At 42.4% G+C, this 19,170-nt stretch overlaps 1 protein-coding gene across 3 annotated transcripts in view; it reads right to left on the reverse strand.

The window, feature by feature from the left end:
* Nucleotides 1–1,895: 1,895 nt before the first annotated feature.
* Nucleotides 1,896–19,170, reverse strand: part of KATNAL2 (katanin catalytic subunit A1 like 2) — an 84,367-nt gene continuing 67,092 nt past the window's right edge. For 2 of the 3 annotated variants that reach the window (XM_069468020.1, XM_069468018.1), the window contains 3 exons: nucleotides 4,712–4,874; nucleotides 3,811–3,913; nucleotides 1,896–3,285 (listed from right to left, as the gene is read on the reverse strand). In XM_069468020.1, coding sequence (XP_069324121.1) covers nucleotides 3,146–3,285; nucleotides 3,811–3,913; nucleotides 4,712–4,874 — 406 coding nt within the window. In that variant the 3' untranslated portion in view covers nucleotides 1,896–3,145. The remainder of the gene's footprint in view (nucleotides 3,286–3,810; nucleotides 3,914–4,711; nucleotides 4,875–19,170) is intronic. The other variant, XM_069468021.1, reaches the window with a different exon arrangement.

Here is a 19,170-nt window from a genome sequence, read left to right on the forward strand (position 1 = left end):
ATGTTTGCATTATCCTGTTTATTTGACATAAGTCACAAAAGCTTTTTTTGGCATAAATGCAAGAGGCCTTTGCTTGCTTTTGTATCATACCCGCCATCAATGCTTCCTATCCCAAAGCATGTTGCTCTCTTTAAGGAGCAGTAACAAGGTGTCAGAGCATCAGAAATCGTATGTCATAGTACAAACTGCATAACTCTTAAAATCAAACAGTTTTGAATACCTTATTTTTTCCAGTGCTTACCTGTCATACACAGCTCAACTCCTGTTTGTTTCACCAGCTGATGTGCCTAGGAAAATTAGATATTTATTAAATGCCCCCTGTAGGTAAAGTAAAGCAGGAAGATAGAGCTGAATGTAGCTCTTCCTCCTAACATGCGTATCTTCGAGTCGGGGAATCGAAGCATGTAAAAATATATCTAACAACACAAAGTGCTCCAACAAGTTCAAAATGGTTTTGTGTAAGTCTTCTCTCTAAGAGAAGAGACCACGTGCAGAGAGCTAGTGCATGGGAACAGTAGTCACAAGTTAAGAGTCTGAAGCAAATGCAGCACTCAGCTAGCCTTTGGCTACTACGCTGTTTTAAATTCTGTTTCATGCATTCAGTAGCAGTGGAAAAAAGTACCACAATCTTGGAGCTTACATTCAAGGAAGGTAAACAGACAATGAAACACGTGCACCTACACACAGCTACCTAATGCAGTGAAAGATACCGATAAGGGCTGGAGAGGAACACAGCTACTGGGGATGCGGTTGGGCTTCGGGTGAGTGTGGGCGGTCAGGGAAGGCTTCTGCAGGTGATCTGAATGAGTGGGAACAGGCCCAGTGAATGCTACGGGCAGCTCGTTAACCTTAGTGGCCAACACCTGAACATCAGGAGATTGACATGCAAATCAACCACTGGGTTTTCTAGGATGATTGGAGGAGCTGGGAATGGTAGGCACAAATTTCCATGCTCAGCTGGAGCCAAGTGATTGCTGTGTCCTTCAGAGGGTCTCTGGCCCTCTGCAGTTCACCAGTTCCCACCTCTGCCTTACCTTACGCTCAGCCTACTTCACTCATTTGCTGCCATGTTTTGTGCTCCTGTAGGCCTTTGAATTGTCACCTCTGCTTTAGAAGAAAATACCACTTGTTCAGTTAAATCTTCCTCCAAAAACTACCAGACCAATCTCCTATATGAACTTAAACATACTTTAATTTTTAAAAAATAACCATAGAGACTCTAAACAGAGTAGGTAAATCCTACGTTAGCTGGTCTCTTTTTCTCAAAGCCTTACTAAAATAAGAGTAAAGGAATAAAGGGATAAGCCCGAAAGGACAGCTCACAAAGAATGGTAGAGGAGACACCCGTGGACGAAAAGATACAATAATTCGGGAGGTGGAAAGTGGATGGAATATTGATAACTAAAATCAGTGCAAAGAAAATCATCCAAAATTCATCCTCAAGGCTTGGAGGTAGCAGGGAGAGAGGAAGTGAGGCGCAAGGCAGGGTTGAAAAGCGAGGAACTGGGTAAAAGTTGGAGCCTCAGAAACTCCCCCCACCCCGAGCAGCGGATGATCGTCCCTAGCCAAGGCAGGAGAATGGGGTTTTTCCATTATTCTCTGGAAAGATGAAACCGTGGAATTAAATCCTTGGGGACAGTGGGCATGCTGGTGGGCCAGGGTGAGACACGGCTGGGAACGGGAATTGGGTGTGGATCTGCTCACTCTGCAGTGCTCCTCTGGTCCCTGCTCCCTTGGAACACTAGGACCAGAGCGGGAGGGAGGGGGTGGAAAGCTTACCTGCTGTGTCTGGCCGTGCGGGAAAGAAAAACGACGGGCATCTGGCGGATCTGAGGCAGCGCTGCAGCAGCTCGTACCTAATAATGCTCATGCAGAAGTTTAGATTCAGCATAAACTGGAATCTTTTTTATTTTAAAGTCATTATATAAGGCATATTTTCAATTTGACTACAATTTCCATGAAATGACGTTTTAAGAGGCATTTGAAAATAATCCACTCAAAATAATCAATACCAAAAAAAAAGGCTTTCATTGTGCTTAAAAAGGTAAAATCCTTTGGAATACTTAGCCATCCAAAACGCCTCTTTTCCTGGGAGTTTTTCCTCTCTGGAGAAATCTGCCTGCAGGGATGGAGAAAACGAGGCAAGGAAAAGAAAATGTCCCCTAGGCGAGTCCCAGTGTGGGAGAGAAGTGGCGGCACTTAGTGGGAGCCTTCGAAGTTTATCAGGAGTTGAAAGTAGATGCCTCGGACTGTGGGTTTCTGAGAGATGCTTCTAAGTTGCTTATAACTCCGTAAGGACGTGGGAGGAGCCTAAGCAGGGAAGACTCAGGACGAATGTTCTAGAAGCTCAGGTGCCCCATCCGACGCTGCAGATGCTTTAGAGTCTGAAGCAAATACAGCGCTCAGATAGCCTCAGACAAGGAAAGAGAAGGGCATAGAACACTGAATGTGAGATGTGAAAAGTGTCAAAAGACACTACTGGGGACCAGAACTCAAAACACTCAGACCGGTAGCTGGTGATGATGGTGTGTAGTCACCCCTGCTATTAGCTCTAGAATCAAAATACTCAGTGACATTTCCAAGCGGGGCTAGTTTGGTCGGGGTTTGCGGAGGCTGGCTGGGGTCAGGATTAGGGGAGCGGATGAGATTCACAATGAGAGAGGCGGACACATTCCCCACCCTGTGCCCGTCCTCACCCACCCTTGAACTCTCAGCTGGTCAGACGGTCGGTCAAGCTTAGCTGCCGTTGGCTGCCCAAGCCAGGCCCGTCCCGTGCAAGGCCAACACTGCTTTGCTCACTACAGCTTTTTCTTCTAAAGTTCACAAACGAAGAACATCACAGGAAATGGTTCATGAAGATTTTATGGACTCTAATTGTGAGAAAATCTCCATTGCATGACCTAATAGCACATATATATATATATATATATGCAGTTGAAATCTTCAGTATTTTGCTGACATCGATAATGGTAAATTAATGAAAATATATCAGAGTCCCAAAACAATACAGTTGTTGAAATTAATCCAGGCTTCAAGAATAATTTTCTCTTTTCCATTCCAATCATTATGTTCTTTTCTCACTTACGCTAATAAATTAGGAGACCTCTGTGGTTGCCTTTGTGGCCAGGTCAGTATAAACGTGATCTCAGACCGACTCGAACTCTCTCTGCCAGGCTGAGTATCTCTGCGTCATATTCTTTGCGGAGGGTTTGGTGTGAGCTAGCACATCCAAAAAGTCGGCAGTGGTCACGGTATCCAACTGGATCCCAGGTAAATTGCTGCTCTCTAGGTACAAACACAAGAGTAACAGCACAACAATCGACCTGTTGGTGATCAATGCTCTTGAAACGCTAATAGACCTTCTTTCAAGACAATGCATAATGCAGCACTCTTAATGGTTAACGCAGCAAAAGGCAAGACTATAAAGAGGGCTGGGGAAAAAATTCTTTAATGTGAAACTGAGTTAGCCCCTAAAGGCCAGACCAAAAAAATGTGACTTGAATGTATCGTTATCAAAGTATTATTTAATATTTATATAGAGCTTCAAATGGATCTAGCCCGACATCAGAGTGGCCAGAGAAATAAAAGCCTGAGCCCTGAGGAGTTTATCATCTGCGAGCACAGCCGATCCAACACAGAACACCAACGGAGGGCTGAGTTCCGTGCACCTGGGAGGATCTGACCGAAGAACGTGCTGCAAGTGCAAAGAGCTGCCAAGAACGGGCTCCGAGCGCCATCTGCTGGTGAGAGTTGGACTTTTCAACACAAATTTCTCTCCAGAGCACTGTTGCGGTGTGATCTCAGTCATACCTGACTGGTGATTTTCAAGCTCGTTGAAGATCTTCCTCACGGGCCGCATGGCTGCTTCCCTGCAGACCAGCTTAATGTCTGAGCCCGAGTAGCCTTCCGTCTCCTGCAACAGCCACAAACCCAGCCGCTGGTCAGCAGGAGAATGCTGGTGGCCATTACATTCTTACAGGCAGGACCCAGTATCAGAAGCCCTGTTTAGATTCCGAATGCGTCATCCATGAACACTAGACCAAGATTCGCAGACAAACACTGCTTGAGGAAGAATGCTCCAAACGTGTTTGGGTAACTTAAGCAGCTGGGCCAAAAAACCAACTTCCTAACATACAGGCCCATCCAAGTTAGCCTACTGGGGAGTTTGTGCTCAAATCCAAGGATGATCAAATTTGGGAGGCACTTTTGTTCTTGTAACTAAGATCATACCTGCCTTGAGGAACCTCAGAGAACATCGTGTGCCAGGGTTCACCCAAAGCAGGCAACGCTTCTACAGCACCCTGGGAATGGACACCATGGACCTAGAGCTTTTCTGCTTGTGAAAGATTTTCATTTAATCATCACAATAATCCTTATCTGCTACCCATTTTACAGATGGAAACACTGAGGCTCAGAGAGTGACTTCCCTGAGGTCACATAGCTAACAAATAGCAGGGCCAGGATTTGACCATAGGTTCTGAGTCTAAACCCTATGCTAGTTCTACTACCTCACATTGTTACGCCCTGCTTGAATGTTTCCAAGTGACAAAGAGCTCATTCTTCCATGAGGAAGAACCCATTGCATTACTGGGGTAGCTTGGATCTTTTCTGACTGTCTCAAGCTCCTAATGGCTCATGGTAAGACCCTGTCTAGAAGACGGTCGTGCGGTGGCCCCTTGGCCTGCACGCTCACTCCTCCAGGGCAGCCCACCTGGCTCAGCACGCTGTACTCCAGCTCTGTGCGCAGCTCCAGGGCTGTGCTTTTGCTCACAGGGGGCAGCCAGTGGTGGATCATGGCCTGCCTGGCCTCCCGGCAGGGGAGATCAACCAGAATCCTCTTCTCCAGGCGGCGTAACATGGCACAGTCCAGCTCCCTGAAATCACATCAGAAGCAGAGCTGGACGGGGCAGCGAACACACTTCTTAAGCAACAACTATATTTAAGAACAGTGTAGTATTACAGGAAGCAATTCTGCATTTTAACTATCACTCTACATCTGTGCCTGAGTTGACGGGACAATGACTTCACCTTGTTTGGAGAAAGAATTGGTATAAGAAAAAGAAAGAAAAGAAAGGAGGGAGGAAAGAAAAGGAAGGAAGGGAAAGAAAGAGAAAAGAAAGAAAGAGAGGAAAGAAAGAAAAGAAAGAGAAAACTAGGAAGAGAAAGAAAGAAAGAGAGAGAGAGAGAGAAAATATATTCCCAGAAAGAAAGAAAACACAACCCCAAAAATTCACATGCAAATGAGGTAATTTTAGGTGACTTTAATGTAGGGGAGGGAGGAAGCCAACTAACAACCACCAAACATGAGTACTGTCATTGTAGTTGTAACATGAATCATTCAATCTCATCTTTCCAGTGAGTAGATTATTCCTGACAATAACTTGGGCAGTCTGTAAGTACATTAACTCTTCCAAAACTCTCATTCATTCCGTTACACTGGTGGACTCAGGGCCAGGGCACTTCCTGGGGGCCCAATGTAAATGTGGCCCTTTGAGACACTCACTCCTGCTCCTCCCAAAACTGTCAGGCCAGGTTTATGCAACTTTGCATCTGCAGGCCACTTCCTTAAACTTCTTAATATAAAAATTTCAAACAAATCGAAAAGTAGAAGAAAACAATTGGACATCTATATCTTGATTCAACACCAGTTAACATTTGCCATATCTGCTTCAAATCTATTTATCTATCCTTGCTAATTATTTCGAAGTATACGACATCATGAAATCTCTTGTCTAAATGCCTTAGCATGCATTTCCCCCCAAAAAAGGACGTTTTCTCACATAGTTACAATACCATTATGACACCTCGCAAAACTGGTTCTGTAATGTGTCTAATATTCGGTCCATATTCAAATTTCTTCAGTTGTCTCCCAAATATCTTGTATATTTTTTCCAACCAAAATCCAAGCAAGGAACATACCTTACATATGGTTATGTCTTTCAAATCTCTTTTAATCTAGACCGGTCTACTTGCCCTGGCCTATTTTTAAAAAGATAAAGCCAGTTGCAAAATGTCCCACATTCCGGATTTGTCTGATGTTTTCCTTGTGGTATCAGGTAACTGGTTCCTCTATATCCTGTCCTCTAAGATGGAAGTTAGTTCTCAAAGCTTAGTTAGATTCAGGGTAAGTATTTTTGGCAAGTATAATTCAGAGGTGATGTTGTGTTTTCTTATTATATCGCACCAGGATCCACATGTCTGTGTGTCTCACACTTAGTAATATGGTGTTTAATTATCTGGTGACCACAGAACCCACCATAAAGGAAACACCTTCTCCTGGCCAGTAGTAAGTATTCTACACACATTACTTTGGAACCATGTGAATACCCAGTTCCCTACCCCTTTCAACTAGCGGTTTTAGCATCTGTTAATGGCCTCTGCCTGAATCAATTATTTCACTAGAGGTTGCAAATGGTGATTTTTAGATACATTCGGATTTTTTATTCTAAAGGTATTTGGCATTATTACAGAATTATATAGCACTCTTATGTAAAGTAGAGCTTTCCCTCATCCACTGAGGCTATTTGGTCCCTCTGAATTGCCATTCCTATTATCAATACATCATTTTGAGTGTGAGTCTGTAAACTCTTTATATGTTAAAATTTCAAGCTCCTAGAGGGGAGGGAAACAGCTGTTTGATTTTCTAGAATAGAAATTAAGAAATGCCTCTGTTTGGCCCAGCTTAACCATTAATGGAGAGTAACAGTGAAAACATCATCCCCAGATATTTCTCATTCATAAAGACACTGAGAACGTCCGATGTGTCCTCCCATTCTTCTTACTCTCATTCTGAATCTATGTTACAGTATTTCCCTTTAAATTGAAAAAACAAAAACATACTTCCAGGTAGCATATACGAATCCAAAATTGGAGTGACCAAATTTCTTTAAAGATCGTGTCTTTTCTTCGTCTCTTATTCCTCTAACCCTGAGCTGAGAACCCTCGGTCCAGGGCTGCCTCCCCGGCAGGAACAATTATTTGCTTTGTTCTTTATCAGTCTCACCCTGTTGAAATTCATCTCACAGCGGAGACTCAGCCACCTCTTCCCTTGCACAATCATTCTCCCTCTCAAGGCCAACATTTATATTCAAGGCACAGGGTCAAGGAAACGAAAAAACCATGCTTCACGACAGAACTTTACCTAGCACTCCAATCCACACTGTGCTCATCTTTGCTTCAAGTGGCTTCTCCTTGTTCACACACACATCGCAATAACATGCAGCCAGCAGGCACCAGTAATGATGCTGTGTCTTTTGATTGGTCAGTGCTTATAATACCACACCAGTTGTTTGGTATTTTGAATATCACCCCTGCACATAAGCCACAAAGATATACTGTTCTTCATGCCCAAGGACATTCCAACAGAAGGCTGTCTGTGTTATTAAGGTTGAAATAAAAACACTTCATTGTTGATGGACTTTAAATTAACTAAGACTGCACTTAAACTTGGGGGTGAACACAATCACCTCTACTTCCTCCTGAAACCCACTAAAACAACACTGAAGGGGTTTTTAAGGGAATAAACCTACAAAAGCAAAGAGAATAGAAGAAGAACTGATAGAAACAAAAATGTAAAAGCTGGAAAGCATAATGATGAGTAAAAACTAACTTTTCAGACCTGAGAAGCCGCTCTAAATTTTCAGTATGGAAAGCTGAGAAACAATCTGATTTGAATCACAGAATCCCCAAGAGTCTTGGAATTGGCAGTATCTCACAACTTTAGCAGTGAGGTGAAGGTAGGTTAAAATAAGGAGGTTGGTTGAAAGTTTGTATAAGAAACAGTTGGATCACAGATTACTTCCCCACCTCCCATAGCAAGGGAACTGCCTCTCCCATTCCGCAGCAGAGAGTAAAATGGAGGGTCTCCAGCTGGGAAACGTCATGCACAGTTGAGAGCAGTGTACTGTATTGAAGCAATGAGTTGAACTATCGCTAGAATATTGCCAGCCAAGCTCTTACCCTCCAGGCAGGAGATTGTAAGAATCTTCACTTGGAAATCTGACCAGCCAAAGAGAAAGACCTAAGGACATCGATATTGGGAGTTCCTAACACAGTATCCCAGTCAAATCCCAATACATGGAGTCCAGAGTTGACAAGCTTTTCCCACACACCCAGAGATTCCCGTGGGTTTTTTTAGTGTGCCTCTCATACACATTATTAGCAGGCAGTAAGGAGACCTACATCTATGGAACACCTCTCACATAAAGACAGAATCCAAAACAAGTAAACAGGGGGAAAAAACAAAAAGAATCTTTAAGGAAATAGGATTCTACAGGGAAATGAAACTTCAAAAAATCAGTATTCTCAGAGAGAGGTAAGAAAATATTGCCGTGAAACAAGAAGAGTGTCTTAGTCCATATTGTGCTGCTGTAACAAAATGCCCAAGACTGGGTAATTTACAAAGAACAGAAATTTAGTCCTCATAGTCCAAGATCAGCAGGTTTAGTGTCCAATGAGAGCCTGGTCTCTGCTTCTAAGATGGTGCATCCTCCAGAGGAGAAGAACACCGTGTCCTCGTATGATGGAAGGTACAGGGCAAAAGAGAGAGGCCAAAATCCCTCTGTCAAGCCCTTTTATAATGACATTAATCTATTCATGAGGGTGGAGCCCTCGTGACCCAAACATCTCCCAAAGGCTCCACCGCCCAACACTGTTGCCTTAGGGATTAAGTTTCCAAATCATGAAATTTGGGGGATGCGTTCAGACTCTAGCAAAGAGAATGCCAAAAAGAACATTCAGAGAAAAAACAACAACAACAAAACACAATAACTTGGGAATACAAAATATGATAGAAGAAATTAAAATACAGTGGAAAGTTCAGAGGATAAAGCTAAGGAAATCTCCCACAGAGTAAATCAAGAAAGACACACACACAGAACAAAAAGAAATTCAGAAAGAGAAAGAAAAAAAAATTTTTTTTAATGAGAACATTATTACAGGAGAACCAACATACAAATAATAGGAGTTCTAGAAAAAGAGACTAGAGAAAACAGAGAGGAGGATATCAATGAAATAATTCAAGAAAACTTTCCAGAACTCTAGGAAATTATTTTCTGTATTTGAAATATTAATAAAAGCTAATGATTAGTACTTACTAAGAGGCAGGCACTATGTCAAACATTTTACAGGCATTGATTCATTTAATTCTCACAATAACCCTACGAGGCAGGGATGAGGATTTTAACTCAGTGAGTCTCTGGAGCCCGTGACACAGTTAACTGCAAGTGGATTCCCAAGTCACGTCATGGTGAAACTTCGGAACCCAGAGAGCAAAGAAAGGATCATAAAAGCTTCCCAAGAGAAAAAACAGGTTGTATAAACAATAAGACTTCTCAATAGCAATGCGGGATATTAAAAGAAAATAGAACAATGCCTTCAAAATTCTGAGAAAAAAATAATTTCCAATGTAGAAATCTCATGATCAAAGCTTCAATTAAGTTGGAGGATAGAATAAAGATATTTTCAACCTGCAAAGCCTAAGAAAAATTTACCTCCAGTGTACCATTTATCAGGAAAATCCCGAAGGACTCTCTCCAAAGGGAGAGAGTAAACCAAACCAAGGGACTGTAAGGGAGTCGAGAAACAGAGGGTCTGACAAGAAAGAGAAGGAATCTCCAGGATGAAGAGGTGAGATCCAGGGTTCCTCTGTATGCTGGGTGCAGAGGACAATCAGTTCACTTTGGAGCTGGAAGAAGGTTCTGGAAGACACATCTCCAAGAAGATGAAATTGGCAGAATACCTGGTGTGTCTGATGTGTCAAGAGTCGATCCAGACAGTTGGCAGAGGGAAGAAAAGGGCAGAGGGGAGGGGCAGATCTTTTAACAGGAAGTGAAACCATTACACTCGGAATTCAGTTCAGTTCAGCAATATTTACCACTTACGTATTATCTCTGCTGAGCCTCCCATGTATAGAAATGAATAAGACAAAGCCCCTACTCATATGTAACTAAAGGCAATAATTGGAAGATTGGGCCTTGGCCTGCAGGAATGTCGATCCTGTAAACTTCAAAGACAAAATAAAAATTGGTAGCAGACTGAAAACCAGGAAGGAAGAGAAAATAAGCCCTTAGCAATGGCAGAGCCTCAGGCGATGAGCAGTTGCCATCTTTTCTCCCAATGTCTTTCCTTGGACCAGCTGCTTCCTCCTGACAAGGCAGGGGACTGCAGAAGGTTGGCTCTTCTGTAGGGGCACCTTCTTGTTGTCCCCATCCCATCCAGAGTGGCTTCTTATCTAAAGGAAGACCAGAATGCCCTGGGAAAATGGAGTCGTGCAGAGGAAGGTGGGAAAGCCGACCCTCACTAGAGATGTCTGTATCGATCAGCTAATGCCCTAAAGCAAGAGATTCACCTCAAAACTGCTTGTGGGCGCAAAATGAGTGCAACTGTCTGACAGCCAGGCCTGATGAATGCACTTTTCATGACATCAATAATAATATAATCATACAAGGGAGGAAACGAAGGACAAATGGAATGTACCCAGGAATCATTCTTTATGCCAATATATTTATATAAAAAAATTTAACCTGTGGCAACTAGAAAACACTCCCCTTAGCCCCTGTACTTTGAGTTTTAAACCTGGTTATTCTGTTCTCATGTCTCCTTTCTTTTGGTTTTTTAGTACTTCCATCACCTCAAACATCAAACAGCCAGCAAGTTTGCGATAGGCAAGGCATGTGGAAGGCAGCGAAGGCTTACAGACCTCAGAGCCTGGCCCACTGGACCCGCGTCCACCACTGGAGAAAAGATGTGGCAGCCACTGGCCACCTCCACAGCTCACATGAGTTCCTTGTGCCCGATCACCTGAACACATGTGCCAAACTTTCAGATGCCTTCCCAAGTCCCTTGTCCTGTCTCCCCTGTTAAACCAGGGGGTTCCTGGGGCAGAAGTCATTCCAAATTTTACAGAATTTGGAAGCAAACATAATTCTGGTTTGTTCCTTCAATAGTTAAAATATGGCCGGGCGCGGTGGCTCACGCCTGTAATCCTAGCACTCTGGGAGGCCGAGGTGGGCGGATCGTTTGAGCTCAGGAGTTCGAGACCAGCCTGAGCAAGAGCGAGACCCCATCTCTACTAAAAATAGAAAGAAATTATATGGACAGCTAAAAATATATATAGAAAAAATTAGCCGGGCATGGTAGTGCATGCCTGTAGTCCCAGCTACTCGGGAGGCTGAGACAGGAGGATCCCTTGAGCTCAGGAGTTTGAGGTTGCTGTGAGCTAGGCTGACGCCACGGCACTCACTCTAGCCTGGGCAACCGAGTGAGACTCTGTCTCAAAAAAAAAAAAAAAAAAAATAGTTAAAATATAATCGGTACAAACCAGCTCAGCATGCTAGGAGAAAGCAGCCTTCAGTTGTGCACGCCATCTTTGCAGCATGTCTGTAAGTGAGTGTTCATGACCATCCTTGAGGAGCAGATTAAAGGATCGCAATATTCTTTGGTTACTGATGGAGAGCCAATGATTAAAGCATCGAAGACTGCTTTGTCGTCCACAGGGAGCCCGGCATCAGCTGACCACCCCCTGCAATTCCCACTTGGGCCAAACTGGGCTGCTTCCCATTCCCCAAATCCACTCTTTGCCATCCTAGTTCTGAGTTTCTGCTCAGGCCATTTTTTTCATGTGGAACTTCCATGTTGTCTATCAAAAGTCAAGTCATGTTTACATGCCCAGACCAAGTGCTCTCTGCCTCATAAAGGCTTTTATGTATTTATTTACATTTATATTTACATATGTCATCAGAAATTGCTTCTCCCTGGTGTATAACTTTATTCTACTCATTGTCACAGTCACACAGTGCTGGCTATATCCCCACCCCATAGTTATCTGTGCCATATCTCATCAATTGTCCCATCAGATTGCCAGTTTCCAGGGGCCAAGGATTAGGGACCACATGCCTTGGATTCCCTCTCCTCTATCCTGCAGAACACTCGATAGGTGCTCAGCAAATACCACCTGCAAGATGCATGAACTTCAGGTGCAGGGCCACTGGCTTCAGGTTAAATGGCCTGTTTCCTTAAAATCCTGGAGTTATTTATGAAGGGGAATCTGCTTTGTTGAAAATCAGCATTTTATAATCATCATTAGTTCTAATTAATAGAGAAAAGTAGCATCAACTTGGGCAATGGGAATAAAGCATTGTATTTTAATCATTAGTGAAAATAATGGAAACAATGAGTTTAGGGGATGAGTCATCCAAGTCACTTGGTGGGGCAGTGCTTTTGAAGGCGAGCTGACAGGCATGGCCTCCAGGGGACTCCACTTCTCATTCTGAGCAGGGAGCTCGCAGGCACGAGGCCGGGGACTCGGCAGCACAGTGGCAGCAATCAGTTTAGTTTATGTTCTACTAACGTCTGGGTTGAGAGTATCATTTCTTTATAATGAAGAATGAAAATTACTTCTAATTACTCCAATATCAACAAAGATGATATATTCCTCAATTACTCTTGCCAGAAAATATATTGTCAGAATGGGGGGAAAAAAACGGGAAAGGCTCTGTTTCCAGCAAAAAGACGAGTTAGATACCCAGAAATCTCTTGTTATAAAGCCCCTTAGAAGGCTCAATTAATTACAGGAAATACTTTTTGAATACACAACTGAGCCCACAAGGGGGCAGGGCCAAAATTCTCATGGGCCAAGAATGAAGAGGAAGCCGAAAATCAAAACTGGGCAGTTGAAGTTGAAGCTGTGGCTGATTTGGGGGCATTTGCCTCTTGGTTACAAAAAGGTTTGAGTTTTAAAGGCTGCACGTGGAATAGCATAGGAAGTCTTGGGACCATTCGAGACGGGAGGTGGGATCAAGGCCCACCACATAAAGCAAAACACCAGTCCCGCTGAAGGCGGCAGGCCTACTCCGAGAGGGTAGGTTGGGAAATCTCCCCATCAGCAACGAAAGGCATCAAGGAAATTTGTCTGTTGCACGCTGAGCTGGGAAAAAGTCTTCACTGACAAATCAGAACCACAGACCTACCCTCATTGGCATGTTCCAAGAAATCCGAAGCTAAGAAATCAGCTTAAAGTGGGAGTCCAAAGCCTGACACAGTCAAATGTAAATTTTCTCCGGAGGGACCCATGCAAGACTCCCACAGACAGAGTGCACTTACTAATGTACATGCTCACCATCTAAAATTACAAAACACATAACAAATCACCATGAATGAGAGTCAGCAGAAAAAAACTAACAACAGAAATAGACTCCACTGATACAGAATATAAAATAAATTATGTCACATATGTATAAAGAGATAAAAGAGAGAATCAAAAATATGAACAGCAGACTTTTCCTTCTAACTGAGACAGAGCAGCCCCTTCCTCCCTCGTCCACTCTTGTACAACTAAAAACCTCTGGGTATGATACAACAAACAAACATAGAAAGACCCTGAAAGGTGGAAAGAGGAGGAAGCCTGGCTGGGGACCTCAGGACTTGAGGAATGACGTGGCAGCGAGTGCCCTGGGATTCCTTTCTGTCTCCCATCTGTCCGGATGGGGTGCTGGAGTGGCCCGCCACTCGGAAGTGCCAAGGTGCAGACAGAAGGCCCCAGGACTGGGGCGAGGCAGTCTGCCAGAACAGAAAACCGCTTGGACGATACCTGCACTCCAGCCAAACCCCAAAGGAAAAGCCGCTCCTCCCACCCCCGCCCCCACCCCTACCCTGGTCTGGTCTCAGGGTGTGTGGGGCCCATCTGGGCGCTAAGATGGTTCAACAGGCTGGTGCCAGAGTGACAACCCTCAAGAAAAAGAAGAGAACAGTCAAATAAATTATGGCACATTCACACAGTGGAATTCTATATGGGATTAGGTCAATATTCAAAGTTGCCCACAATATATTAAGCAAAGAATGAAAAAACAGGCCATAGAACTATATATATATATATATATATATATACACACACACACTGGATGGTCACATTTTTTTGCTTCTGCGTGTGGTTCTACATACACACATGTACATATGTAGAAGAGTCTGGAAAGATTTCTATCATTTTCCACGGTGTAGTTGCAGGGGACTATTCTTTTTTTTTTTTTTTTTTTTTTTGAGGCAGAGTCCTGGCTCTGTCACCCTGGCTAGAGTGCCATGGCATCAGCCTAGCTCACAGCAACCTCCAACTCCTGTGCTCAAGCGATCCTTCTGCCTCAGCCTCCCGAGTAGCTGGGACTACAGGCATGTGCCACCATGCCCGGCTAATTTTTTTGTATATATTTTTAGTTGTCCAGCTAATTTCTTTCTGTTTTTCAGTAGAGACGGGGTCTCGCTCTTGCTCAGACTGGTCTCGAACTCCTGAGCTCAAATGATACACCGGCCTCGGCCTCCCAGAGTGCTAGGATTATAAGCATGAGCCACCATGCCAGGCAGGACTATTCACTATTAAATAATACTAAAGCATATAAAATGTGATTTTTATAATGAAAATGTATTACTTTTCTAAATAGCCAAACAGTGAAACTATTTCCCTCTTGGGAACAAAAACAATGACCACAGATGGACACGCAGGCAGCAGATGATAATGAATACTAAACCGTTTTCACTAGAAAGATAGACACAAAGATGATAATACTTGTGTCGCAGTGGTCAAATGATGAGTAGGTTTTCTGGTTCCCAAATTTTCTATAAAATGTTTACAATAATTTTAAAATTTGGTTTTAAACTTATGGTTCACATGTCAACCTGCACCCTGTTAAGAAGAAAAAGTAATGCCAAAGTAGGCCAAGTTGAAAGCTATTTATGTCTGATGGAGTCAAACAAACAGTAAGGTGTGAACGGAGCAAGGGCAAGGCCACTACTTAATGACCCCACTAGTCACCACCTGCCTGCCCCACTGGACCTACCAAGTCCTGCCCAACACACTTGCTTCCTGGCTGTACCAGTATCACCCTTAAACCACACGTGGAAGATCATGGACTTGACATTATTGCATGGGATAGTGAAGTTTTGTACAGAGAGAAGTAATTTCAAGCAAAATGATCTGACTACTGGTAGGCACAAAAGTACTATGAAAAGATAAAAAGCCCGCCAGCATGACTGAACACAGTTGCAGCGGAAGATGTATGCATCAGATCAGGGCCAGGTAATGGAAACTATGTCTCCCAAAGGGTTTTCAGATGGAGCACTGGTCTTGTGAGATGCTCCTTGAGGAAAGGACTCTGGGGTCAGAGTGTGGAAAGCACCGCTTTATCTTATCTTTTATGGAGAGTCACAAAGCACAATAGCGTCTTAAAGGCACTGAGAAGTCTTGCCAGGGATAAACGGTTGAACTGTCTTTCACTTGCATCTCTTGAACACATCGGACCACTACGTACCATTTTTTGCACGATGCTTATTCACCTGTGGCAGACCCCTTTTGGAGAAATGTTGTTCTAGACAAGGCACAAAGCTAAAGGGTAGGACCTCAGAGAGCACAGCTTCTCCCCAGAGCACAGAAATGCATGTGGTTACTTTAGAAAGAACTGGGGTTATGTCTGCTGATCCTGTCAATCACAGGCATCCCCTGCTATAGAAACACCACTCCAGAGAGGAGAAGGCTCATATGGGAAGAAGTCGGTTTACATGGGTGATACAAAGACAGCCAGGTTAGCCAGGCATGGTGGCATGCACCTGTAGTCCTAGCTACTCAGGGGACTAAGGTGGGAGGATCACTTTAGCCCAAGAGTTCAAGGCTGCAGTGAGCTATGATTGCACCACTCCAGCCTGGGCAACAGAATGAGACCCCCATCTCTTAAAAAAAAGAAAAGAAAAAAAAGAAAGACAGCCAGGTTAGCAATTGCTCCAGTGGGGCTTCAAATTTGGCTGAAAAAGTGAATAAGCTGAAGTCATGAGGCAATGGCACAGGTGAGCCATTGCTGACAACAGCTCCTTTTTCCTGCTGATTTTCCCCCAAACAAATCAAGACTATTTCATTCCCAGTGCGATCATCTCTTGGGTCTTATGTTTTCCTCTAAATGTTAGGGTTTATTTGTTTTTTAATTCAGAGTGTGGTCGTACCAGGTTATCTGATTTTTAAGAGGGTTGCTGGAATTTCTAGCCATTTTGCAAACAGCAAGGAAAACATGAGTTTCCGCCTGCTACCCACATGGTCTTCACACCTTATTTGTACCAACTGCCATAAGTTAAATAGACATCTAAAGATGGCATTTGCCTTAATGGCCTTGTTCAGTATTTAGTTTCCCTCTGGACTCCTGGGCCTGAGTTTGTGAATACTCAACAATTGAGGCGGCTCTAATTAGTCCTAATAGTGCTTGCTAAATTTCTTACGTGGCTATTACTTTAAGTGGTAATATTAAAGATGCAACATTTGTTATTCCTCTCATAGCTTATTTACACAGCAAATGACAGCGATGAGCTGTTCTTTCCTGCTTCCTTCTTGTCCTCTCTGTGATGCTCTATACCAGAAAAAGTTCTCTTGGGAGGAGAAGGCCTGAATAAACAAAGGCTGCCCACCATCTCACTGCTGAGAAGGGAGAAAATGATTGCCCCTTTGAGACAGAACGAATGTGTCTCGAGAAAATGTTAAGTTAACAAGCAGTAAAGAATAGCTTAGTGCCCTGAAAGATGCATTGATGAGAACTGCCACTAACCATAAAGAATTTCTTTGGGGATTTCGAGACTGGGTCTTTATGTAGTTTGATATGATTTAGTGATTTCCCCCAGCAGGACAGACTGCTTAAATCAGATAAGTCTATTCCCTCATCAAAGACCCCGAAGCCAAGAAAAAGATCTGTCCCAATATTCTTGACAAAAATACACTATTTCCCCACAGAAGGACTTCTGCAATATGTCACAAGAGAGTTAAGAAACATCTAAGCCTTTGATACGTTAATCCAACTTCCAGAAATGTGTCCTAAGGAAATAACCAGACCTTTAGTCAAAGATTTTTATGCAAAGAAGTTCATTTCAGTGTTATTTATAACAAAGAAAGTTTGGGATCATCAGATATGTTCAACAGGAAAGGAATGATTAACTAAATGATGGTATATGCACATGTGGGAATTTTGGGCAGCCATTACAAAATCCAATTTTCAAGGATTATTTAATGACATTGGAAATGTTCTGACTATAATGTTAAGTAATGAAATCAGGACACTAGTGGGAATATAAAATGGTACAACCTCTATGGAGGGAAATTTGGCGGTCTCTACCATAATTTCATGCACATTAGCCCTTTGAACCAGCAAATCTACTTCTAGGAAGCAACCCCAAAGATACACTGGCAAATACACAAAGTGTTATATGCACATGGTTACTCACTGCAGCATTATTTTTAATAGCACGAGCGTAGGATTAACCCAAATGCCTGTCATTAGATGACTGGTGGGATAAATGATCATATACACAAAGTGGAGCACCATGCAGCTATTAAGGGAGAACTTTATGCACTTACTTGGAAAGATCTCTAGGATATTTTGTTAAGATAAAAAAAAAAAATCAAGATACAGAAAAAAATGTGTGTAAAATGCCATCTTTTGTGTACGAAAACCAAGTTCAGTTATTTTTATAGAGTTTTTTTTTTTTTTTTAAACCTTGGGAGTTTAGCTGTGGAATTTGTGTCAGCTTGTCTCTATGCAATGTCTATAACAACCTGGGACAGGCTACTGGCATCTAATGGGCAGAGGCCAGGGAAGCCGCTAAACATCACCCAATGCACAGGACGGCCCCCACAGCAAAGAATTGTCTGGCCTAAAATGACAGTAGCTCTGAGCTTGAGCAATCCTGCCTTAGCTCTTCCATCTTAGTTAGGCCAGGTCAGTGCCACTTTTCTCATCAGAATGTTACTGTCATGATAATATTGGTATCATATTGGTAATAAACACAAATGTAAAATATTTATACATGTTGGGATAAAGTCACTATTAATCACATCAATGTTGTTAAGAACTAAGATTTTCACAATTAGAGAAAAGATACAAATATGAAATCAACTAACTAAAATAAAAACCCCATAATTTTAAATTTGAATGAAAAATACTAAAATGGACTCATTATTTGCCTCTTTTGAAAAACCATGTATGTCCTAGCTCTGATCAATCAAAACCAATGATAATCCAGTAGCAGGAGCAACCCCAACTGCCAGACTGTCATCTATAAATATCATTTCCCCTTAAAGGGAGCCAGGGCTTTGTGAATAAATGGCTGCTTCCAGGAGCAGAAGGTACAAGCTGAACCTGGGTCATCTCGTTCAAATGACAGGGAAGCCTGCCCTTGACCACATCTAACAGCAGGGGATGCCCAAGAAATAGAATCCAAATATTGGAGTTTTATTATTAAATTAGAGAAGTGAAATAAACATTCATAGGCAATTATCACTTTCTGCTACAGACGAGTGAGTCCCTGAATCTGTACTCTCTAATATGGTAGCCACCAGCCACATGTGGATATTGGGTACTTAAAATAACGGTTATTCCAAATTGAGATGTAGTGTAAGTATAAAATATATGATGGATTTTGAAAATTTAGCAAGAAAGAAGAAAGTAAAATATCACAGTGATTTTTATATTACATATTAAAATAATATTTTGAAAATATTGAGTTAAATAAAATATGATATTAAAATTAATTTCACCTGTTTCTTTTTACTTTTTTTTAATGTGGCTACTAGAAAACTTAAAAGTATGCATGTGCCTCACATTAAATTTCTATTAGACAGTGCTGCTATAGAATAATCAGGAGAGGGTCTTCTGAAAGGTTCCAGGTTTGGGAAACAGGAGACACACAAGAAGTTTAGCAAGGCAGAAAGAATGAACAACAAAAAAGTTCAGAAAGGAAGGGAGGGAGGGGGAAGGGAGAGTGAAGAGGGAGGAGGGAAAGAAGGAGGGAAAGAGGAGGGAAGGAAGGAACTACTGGACACAGAATAGGAGAAAATATTTACAAATCATATATCTGATAGAGAACTTATATCTAGAATATATAAAAAAGTCTTACAACTCAATAATAAAAAGACAAACTTTAAAATGGACAAAGAATTTCAAAAGACATTTCTCCAAAGAAGATACGCAATTGACCAATAAGTACATGAAAAGATGCTTAATATATCAGTCTCAGAGAAATGCAAATCAAAACAAAATACCATTTCTCATCCATTCAGATGGCTATAATAAAAAAGACAGATAATAACAAGTGTTGGTAAGGTTATTAAGAAATTGGAACCCTCATCCTTTACTAGTGGAAATGTGAAATGGT

This window comes from Eulemur rufifrons, chromosome 5 (genome assembly GCF_041146395.1).
Source record: "Eulemur rufifrons isolate Redbay chromosome 5, OSU_ERuf_1, whole genome shotgun sequence".
In the NCBI taxonomy this organism is placed as follows: domain Eukaryota; kingdom Metazoa; phylum Chordata; class Mammalia; order Primates; family Lemuridae; genus Eulemur; species Eulemur rufifrons.